Genomic DNA, 9,212 nt, shown 5'->3' with positions numbered 1-9,212 from the left:
TTATCCAAGGGAAGGGTCCTAACAGTGCCTCAGATCATTTTCTGGCTCGATCAGTGTCATGTTTCAAAAATGCTAAATATCCAGCAATAGCCCCCCCAAAAAAGTTGTGAGAGATGAAAGTTATTCCTGGCCTGAAACCTCCCCAGGCTGCGCACTAAGAGCACCTGTCATGTGGGCAGAGAATGTCTACCAGGGCATTAGTCCTGACTTCTTGAGAGGTTTCTTAACTCTCCTCTTGGTATCTGAGGTCTGTGGACTCAGAAGAAAAGACACCATGGGGCTCATTAAAATCCAGAAAGCCCTTACAAGCATCACTTCAACTCATTTTCATTGATAAACTCAAGATTTTTCCAACTAATTGGATTTTATATAGGTCCTTAGTGATGAAGATTTCAAAGGAGTTTCCCATGAAGGACCTTTTTTCAGTCACAGGTATTTTCTGTCATGGCTCAGTTGATAGAAGCAGTGACAGCAGCATTCTGTGATGGATATGGATCTCCTAAGGAGATCTGGACAGGCAAGAAATACAGTCTCTTGAGACCCAAGCCTGTCTGGAGAACCGGGCTCTGCCCCAAGCCCAGCAGACACCAGGGAGCTGAGCGGCACCTGAAAGACCAAAGAGCAAGCGGAGGTGGAAAGCTGTGAGCAAAGTGAAGTGCTTACATACATCTAGTCTGCTGAATAGATGTCCTTACTCATGTCTGTATCATCAGGAGAGGTGGAAACACCTGAATGATGAGGGAGATGACAGAGACAGACTGACAGTAATGCGGCTACAGGGGAAGGTGAGTATTTCTTCTGCTGCCATCGGTTCCAATCCTGCACATTCCCATTCTGTCATGGTGGGGAAGCATTGCCATTTCAGACAAGTTGTCAAATGATTCCACTGATGAAGATGTGCTTGGAAATTTTTTATAAATGTAAGGAAAGTAAAACAAAATGAAAGAAACATTGTGGCCCATTGCAGGCAGACCTGATGCAAACAGAGCACAGCTCGTCAATAGGAAGTGTCTTGGTCTCACAAGACCAAGAGATATTGCATTTGGAATAGGATAAACATGGAACAAGTTATTATAGCTTAGACTATCTAGAAGGAAAAAAGAAAAGAAAACATGAACTAAAATCCCTACGAAATAAGGAGTGGTTGTAACATGAGTTACAGGGTTGGTGATATGAGTGGTTTATTGCTGCTAAAAACATCCAGTCATCAGTTTCCGCACAGCACCCTTGAGCTCCTGGTTCCTCATGCTGTAGATGAGGGGATTCACTTCTGGTGGAAACACCGAATAAAGAAATGACAATGCAAGTTCCAAAAATAAAGAAGAGAGGGAGGGGGGCTTGAGGTTGGCAAACATGCCAGTGCTGAGAAACAGGGAGACCATGGCCAGGTGAGGGAGGCAGGTGGAAAAGGCTTTGTGCCGTCCCTGCTCTGAGGGGATCCTCAGCACAGCCCTGAAGATCTGCACATAGGACACCACAATGAACACAAAACACCCAAAATACAAACAGACACTGACCACAATGACTCCAGTTTCCCTGAGGTAGGCATCTGAGCAGGAGAGCTTGAGGATCTGGGGTATTTCACAGAAGAACTGGTCAACAGCATTGCCATGACACAGGGGAAGTGAAAATGTACTGGCTGTGTGCAGCAGAGAATAGAGAAACCCACTGCCCCAGGCAGCTGCTGCCATGTGGACACAAGCTCTGCTGCCCAGGAGGGTCCCGTAGTGCAGGGGGTGGCAGATGGCAACGTAGCGGTCATAGGCCATGACAGTGAGAAGACAGTACTCTGTTGAGATGAAAAATACAAAGAAAAAGAGTTGAGCCACACACCCTGTGTAGGAAATGGCCCTGGTGTCCCACAAGGAATTGGCCATGGATTTGGGAACAGTGGTCGAGATGCAGCCAAGGTCAGTAACGGAGAGGTTGAGAAGGAAGAAGTACATGGGGGTGTGGAGGTGGTGGTCACAGGCTATGGTGATGATGATGAGGCCATTTCCCAGGAGAGCAGCCAGGTAGATGCCCAGGAAGAGGCAGAAGTGCAGGAGCTGCAGCTCCCGTGTGTCTGCAAAGGGCAGGAGGATGAACTGGCTGATGGAGCTGCTGATGTTGGACATCTGCTGCCATCAAGTGTGGAGACCTGTCCAAGGAGGAAAACGCACAATGAGAATTTAGGGAACTTTTCATTGAGGGAAAAAGAAAATTCCATACTTCTAATTTAGTTCAGGAAAGCTCTAGCAGGTCCCTTTTGGGAGGTCTGCTTTGTGCTTGCTTCAGCGTGCTACTGCTGGGAGAAGGGAAGTCCATGTCCTACAGATGGGAGTCTTGAAGTGAAGGCCAGCTCAGTGCCAGCCTCACTAATGCATGTGTCTAGAGCCAGCAGAAGTACCCTACACTGTCCTTCCATAGGTCATACTTTCCACCCACAGCTTCTTTCTGCAGTGCTGATAGAAGCACACCAGGCAGGCTGAGTTCTGATCTTGGCAGCAGCAGAGTCTCTGCCCCAGCACACAGACTTCAGGGTACAGTGACCCTGCTCATAAGGACAGCCCTGGGCACCCCTGTGTGCACCCTCTGCTTTACACCTCTGTAGCCATGCCCAGGAGAAGACAGCTGTCCTGCCCTGACCCTCTGATGGGGCAGAAGGGCATCCCTTCCAGGCAGCACTTCCTGGATGTGTAGGGAACCTGTCCTCCTGACAGACCCCACACACTGTCCCATGTCCCAGCTTTAGGAGATCCCTCCAGGAACAGAACCTGCATTGCCCTGCACCCACAGACATACCAGGTAGAGGCTGTGGAGATTTCTCCTGCAGTGATCTCTCAGCATCCGTCAGCTCTCTCAGCCTCACAGGTCTCTCCTCGGTGCCTACAGGCAGTGTCCCCAGCCCTGTGTGCTTGGCAGAGGAGCTGCTCCTGGCAGAGCTGTCTCTTGTCAGGGCTGCTGGGTTGCCATGAGCTCCCTCCATCCCAGGAGCCTGACCCATCTGAGCAGAAGAGCAGTTCTTCTAGGCTTCCTCCTGGTGCCTCAGGCCTCATGGGGATTGCTATGTGAATAGTGCCCAAAGTTGTCATTGCCTTTTTCTCCTTGCAGAAGGTTTCATACATAGAGGCAGATTATCCAAGGGCAGCTTCATTACCCACTTCCTCTTCCTGGCTTTTGCAGACACACGGGAGCTGCAGCGGGTTTCTCAGTGCTGTGCTGCACACGGCCAAGACATGTTCCCTATATCTCTGCAAGGGCAATGCTGGTGACCAGTTCTTCTACAAAATCGCCCAGATCCTCAGCCTCACATGCTCAAATGCCTACCCCAGGCAGTCTGGTCTTCTTGTATTTATTACCTTTTAAATGTTGGGATGTTTTATGGGATACCTGGGGAGGTTTAAGCCCAGGAACATCTTTTGTCCCTCTCTCCTTTTCTTTTGGTGCTACTGGAGGACATTTAGCAGTTTCCTAGATGGACACTGGTAGAGCCTGAAAATGACATCAGGCAATATTAGGACCGTTCCCTGAGCAAGGAACACCTTGAGCTCTGATGCCACTGTTTCTTCTTGTCCGACTCCTGAGGAGGTTTCATTCCAGAACATCTTTCAGCCCTCACACCTTTTGTTTTGGTGCTATTGGAGGACGTATAGCATATTGAAAGGCAGATGCTGGTAGAACCCAATAATTAAATGTGGCACTGTTAGGACTGATCCATTGGCAAGGAAATCCCTGAGCCCCAAGGTTAGTGGTCCTGATTGTAGTCTACATGGGGAGGTTTCAGGCCAGGAGCTTCTTTCATTCCTTGCACCTTTTGTTTTGGAGCTACTAGTGCAGTTTAGCAATTTCGAAGGTGGAGGATAGCAGAGCCATTCAATGATGTCAGGCACCTTTAGGGTCGTTCCCCTGGCTGGGAATGTGCTGAGCCTTAAGGTTATTCATGCTGCTAGTGCCTTACCTAGGGAGGTGTCAGGCCAGGAACCTCTTTAAGCCTTTGCCCTTTTTGTTTGGGAGCTATTGCTGGACGTTTAGCAGTTTCGAAGGTGGACGCTGGTAGAGCCACAAAATGACATCAGGCACTGTCAGGACTTTTCCCTTTGCATTGCAAGCCTTGAGCCCCAAGGTTACTGGGGCTGCTGGTGGGCTACCTGTTTAAATTTCAGGTCAGGAACATCGCTCAGCCCTTGCATCTTTTGTTTGGGATATATTGGTGGATCATTAGTGTGTTTGAAGGTGGAAGCTGGTAGAGCCACAAAATGATGTCTGGTATTACAGGCCCATTCCCTTGGCTGGGAATGCCTTCGGCCCAAGGTTACTGGGGCTGCTAGTGAAACCTCCTCCTGGGGAGGTTTCAGGCCAGGAACATCATTGAACCTTCATAGATTTATTTGGGAGCTATTGCTGGACGTTTGGAATGTTCAAGGAGGACACTAGTAGAGACACAAAATGACGTCACTCACTCTTAGGACCGTTCTCTTGGCCAGGAAATCCCTGACCCCCAAGGTTACAGGGGCTGCTAGTGGGCTACCTGAGATTTTTTAGCCCTCACACCTTTTCTTTGTGATGCTCCTTTTGTTATTAATGTATTTATATAATTAATTCTGTAGAATTAATTATTATAGAATTAATTCTATAAATAGGGGAGGGCCATGGATCCAACCTTTATTGGATCTAGAGGGAACCATTGTGACAGAGGATGAAGAAGCTGATGTACTTAACACTTTTTTTGCCTCATCTGTAGTAGTAAGCCCAGATATCCTCTGGTGCCCAGACCCTGAGTGGAAAGGTGGGGATGGGAAGTAGAGCAAAACCCCTATAATCCTAGGATAATTGACAAGTGACCTGCTTAGCTGCTTTGATCTACACTAGACAAGGGGTTGATGGTTTCAAAAGTCAATGGTTTGGGATGGGATACACCTGAGGGTACTGAGGGAGCTGGCAGAAATGCTCACCAAGCCACCTTCCCTCATTTACCAGCTGTCCTGGCTGACTGGGGTGGTTCTGCCTGACTCAAAGCTGGCACATGTAACACCCATCTACAAGAAGAGCTGGAAGGAGGTCCAGGGGAACTACAGGCCTGTCAGCCTGACATTTCAGAGGAATTTCACAGTGGAGGATTGCTTTCATACTAGTTTAATTTCTGCCATGTTTCAGTTTATTGAAGAGGTTTTAGCAGTGTTCTACAATGGATGTTGTTCCATTGGTCTCCTAAAGAGTTCTGGACAGGCAGGAAAAGCAGTCTCTTGAGATCCAGCCCTGCACGGAGAACCTTGCTCTTCCCCAAGCCCAGCAGTTCCATCACTGGCCTCCTGGGACTCCCAACACTTTTCCCTATACAATCCTTGCAGACAGGCACAGAAAGATTTCTGCAACAAGAAACAACAATTAAACATAAAACAATTGCATAATCAGGAAATCTCTCTCCTCAGCCATATGCTATGTCCAAGAAGAATATGAAGGATTTTGACTTTCAGAAGATATTTCCCTACAAAAATAGTTAAAGAAAGAAAAAGGAATAGACTTCACCAGACTGAAGTGTTGACAGAAAAGATCATTATACTTTTTAAAGATGGGGCATTTCCCAAAGGGAAGGGCATACGTCCAGCTAGGCTGATGAAAAGATGTAGGACTGCAACCCTACAACCAGCTGATCCTTGAGAAATTCCAGAGGGACTTTGAAGAATAATATCAAGGAAGCATTTTCCTGCAAAGCAGAGTCTTTGCTTTGACTTTTCCTCTCTTGTGGGCTTTCTCCCCTTAAGTATATGAATGAAAACTTGATTCTCACGGTGACACTGGAGCATCTCCTGAGCCCTGAGTTTCCCTGGGGCAGTGCCCTGATGCCAGGAGGGGTCTGCAGAGCAGAGCTGAGCACAGAGCAGGTTGGATGAGTGTGGAACAGTGACTACGTGAGAAGCAAGGCCATGGCTCTATGGAGCAATTGTTCAAGAAGTGTCCTGTGTAACTTAATAGTATGAGTAGGCGTTGCACCATCCCGACGCAAATGATAGAGAGGAAGGTCAGTACTTTTGATAGCGGTGTTACACAGTGACAAGGTGTAGAAACAAGATGTATGTTTCAAGGATCTGCTGTTCCTGAGAATGAGAAAAAGCACCGTTCCCAGACCGCAAGATGAGCGATGTAACCTTTAACCAAGAACCAATCAAGTTGTAACAATTATAACATGCATTAGTAACAATTAATAGTATAAAAGAAAGCCATTAGCCATAATAAATCGAAGCCTGCTGATTACTCATATTGAGCATATCCTTGCCTTCCCTCCATCACGACAAAGAGGCAACATATAACCAAGCAGAACTGCCACGTTAGTGTGCACGTCCGCAGTGGAGCAACCCCCCTGCACCCAGCACTGAACCATGACAACCAGCAACTAATGGAACTCCCCACCTGATGTGAAGTCGATTCGGACTGATGGGACACCTCAGCCCCGTGGTGGCAGATATTGCAATCTCTCTCTCTCTCTCTCTCTCACTCACTCTCTTTCTCACTCTTCTCTCTTTCTTCCTCCCCCCCCCCCCCCCCCCCCCTTCTCCTGCACACTTGTTGCAGGCCAAATAAAGTGACTTAAACCTTGACTGCATTTTGAGTCTTAATTCTATTCCCAAGAATTGTGAAGACCTCCTCACGATAAAGCACCTAATTGGACATCACTCAGGGGTTCAGCCCAGCCACCCCCAGCCACCAGAGCAATCTGAGGTCGGTTGGAACGCAGAAGGGTTTAACCTCTGCCAAAGCAGTCTATCTGGTGTGGATCATGACATTCCTGACTTGAACTTCTTGAGAGGTTTCTTCACTCTCCTCTTGGTATCTGAGGTCTGTGGACTCAGAAGAAAAGACACCATGGGGCTCATTAATCATACAGAAAGACCTTAATAGCATGTCTATTCAAGTCATTTACTTTAAAAACATTAAGACCTGCGTAACTGATTGGAGAGGTTTTATTTGAGTGATGAAAATTTCAAAGGAGTGTCAGTAGATAGGGCCTTGCGGTTGGAAGATTTCGGGCTGTACGGAAAGGTAGGATCCCCCCCCTCTCTTTAGGTAACCAATAGTAGGTAGCCAGTGAGGTAAACAGATGGAAGTGACATCCGATCCCTGGGGTATAAAGCCCCGCGCCCCTCTCTAATAAACGCCATTTGCCGTCCACCACATTGGTGTCTGTGAGCTGAATGGACCGTGCTGCCAGAGTGTGGCGCCGTTGCCGTTCCTGAACCAGGTCGCCATGCCTTACCAAAAGGCAACAAATGGTGCCGTAAACCCGGGAAACTCACCTGCGTCAGGTGAACGGCGGCCAGAGTGGCAGGACCAGCCCGGTGGAGGGGACGCCCTCGGACCCGCAAGGAGGATGGAAGCCCTTGTGAAGGTCGTATTGGAATTGCATAAGCAGTGGGGTATTGAGTGTAAGGCTAAGGATTTTACTCTCGCCGTTGCGAGACTTTTAAAAATCGAGGTCATCGACCAGCCGGTTGATATTCTCCATCCTGAGGTGTGGGATAAATGTACTAAAGTTTTAACCGAGGAAACTATGTCCTCCAGCAGTGGGAAAACTCTGAAATCGTGGGGGAGGGTCGTGCAGGCACTCCGAAAAGCGATACAAGAGCAGGACACTTGGTGGGCGACAAAAGAATGTTTGTTGGTCGCCCCAGAATTGGGCATCGGGGCGGCCACACAAACTTTGCAGCCCCCAGACGGTGATAAGCCTGCCGAGCCCAAAGATCAAAAGGGCTATACGCCGCCTCCACACCCGAACCCTGATCCGCTCACAGAGAGTCAGGAGCGAGCTGAAACTTTTGCAGGGGGGCAGGAGAGAGCTAAAACTTTCGCGCAGAGTCAGGAGCAATCTAAAACTTTTATGGGGTGGGCAGGAGCGAGTGAAAACTTTTGCGGGGGGGCAGGAGCGAGTGAAAACTTTTGCAGAGGAGCAGGAGCGAACAAAAACTTTTACGGAAGACCCTTACTTCTCACCCCCCTTCCCTCTTCCCTTTAACCTGCTCTTTTCCTTAAAGGAGCAGGCAGCTGCATGGATCTTGGCCCTCAGCCGGGTGAAACCACGACAGTCTTTTTGGCGCCCAACGTGGGGCCTGAAAGGTTGGGATAACGGTAGATCTGACCCTGACCCGATTGTAATTAAGTCAAAGTTGTGATAAGTACTTTGATTTAAGCAGTCTCTGGTCACAATGCTCTGGTATTTACTTACAAGGCTGTGCTCACAGCTGTGGCAGCAAAAGCACCGTCTGTTGTATGCAATCCTAGCAGGATCCTTTAACATCCTGGGACTAAAGCTCCTGTTTTCGTTCCCGTACCTCATCTTGGTGTATTTTATGAAAACAGTTTATGATACAGTGATATCGATGATCATGAACGTGTTCTGGTATCTGTATGAGATTTTGCTGCCCTGTCTATTCTTTAGACAGGGAGGGATTGACAACGGCAGCTGGTATGGTGGGAGTACGGAAAGAAATATCTATGCTGCTTTCTCTTCCTTTGGGCTAAATACAACAGCTCTAGTAACAGTTTTTGAAAATTTCCAATATCCCTGGAATATTCAAACTAGCATTTTGCTGTTGTTATGTTTGGTGAATATGGTTCTGCTTTTGTTCAATATGAAGCAAAGGTTTATGAATACCACTCAAGAGTGTTCTGCGAGGCCAGATAATCACAAGTGGCAGGGTATGTGGCAGAGTATGGGCAACTACCTAGGCACTTTCTCACGTCCGATGTTTTGGAGTTTCACTCCTGAACAGTTACAGGACCCTGATAAAGTGGCTGCATATCTGAAAAGAAATTGCCGTAAGTTTCCCAGAGATGCACAGCTTACTGCACTGTGCTGGGCCCTGGCCACTATTTACCAAACACTGCTTGATAGCAGTCAGCACTGTCAGAGGGAAAGGAAGGAAAACAGACCAGCAGAAACTGCAGCTACTGTAACCACTGGGACTAACACTGAGGCCACTGTAACTTCTATGACTAGAACTGTGGCTACTGCAACCTGCCCAACTGATGCTGCAGCTACTGCTGCCCCAACAGCAGATACTGCCGGTAAAACAAAAAATCAACCCACATCAGTGTCTGTTGCTCCCGTACGAAAGAGGAAATACACAAAGAAAGTTGTTCCTGTAGTGAAGGATGAGGATGAGGATGAAATTGAATCAGGGCCACCTGATGAAGGTCAGGATAAAGCAGGGTCATCTGATGAATGTCAGGATAAA

The 9,212-nt window shown here is 47.9% G+C and overlaps 1 protein-coding gene across 1 annotated transcript; it reads right to left on the bottom strand.

The window, feature by feature from the left end:
• Positions 1-1,190: 1,190 nt before the first annotated feature.
• Positions 1,191-2,117, bottom strand: LOC311200788 (olfactory receptor 14A16-like; the record flags this gene model as incomplete). The annotated part of the gene is made up of 1 exon (XM_084275094.1): positions 1,191-2,117. One exon carries the CDS (start codon positions 2,115-2,117, stop codon positions 1,191-1,193), a length of 927 nt encoding a protein of 308 aa, XP_084131220.1.
• Between the last annotated feature and the right edge of the window lie 7,095 nt (positions 2,118-9,212).

This window comes from Gallinula chloropus (assembly GCF_964237585.1).
Source record: "Gallinula chloropus genome assembly, chromosome: 24".
NCBI classification, from domain to species: Eukaryota; Metazoa; Chordata; class Aves; order Gruiformes; family Rallidae; genus Gallinula; species Gallinula chloropus.
This window is presented reverse-complemented; position numbering and strand designations above follow the sequence as displayed.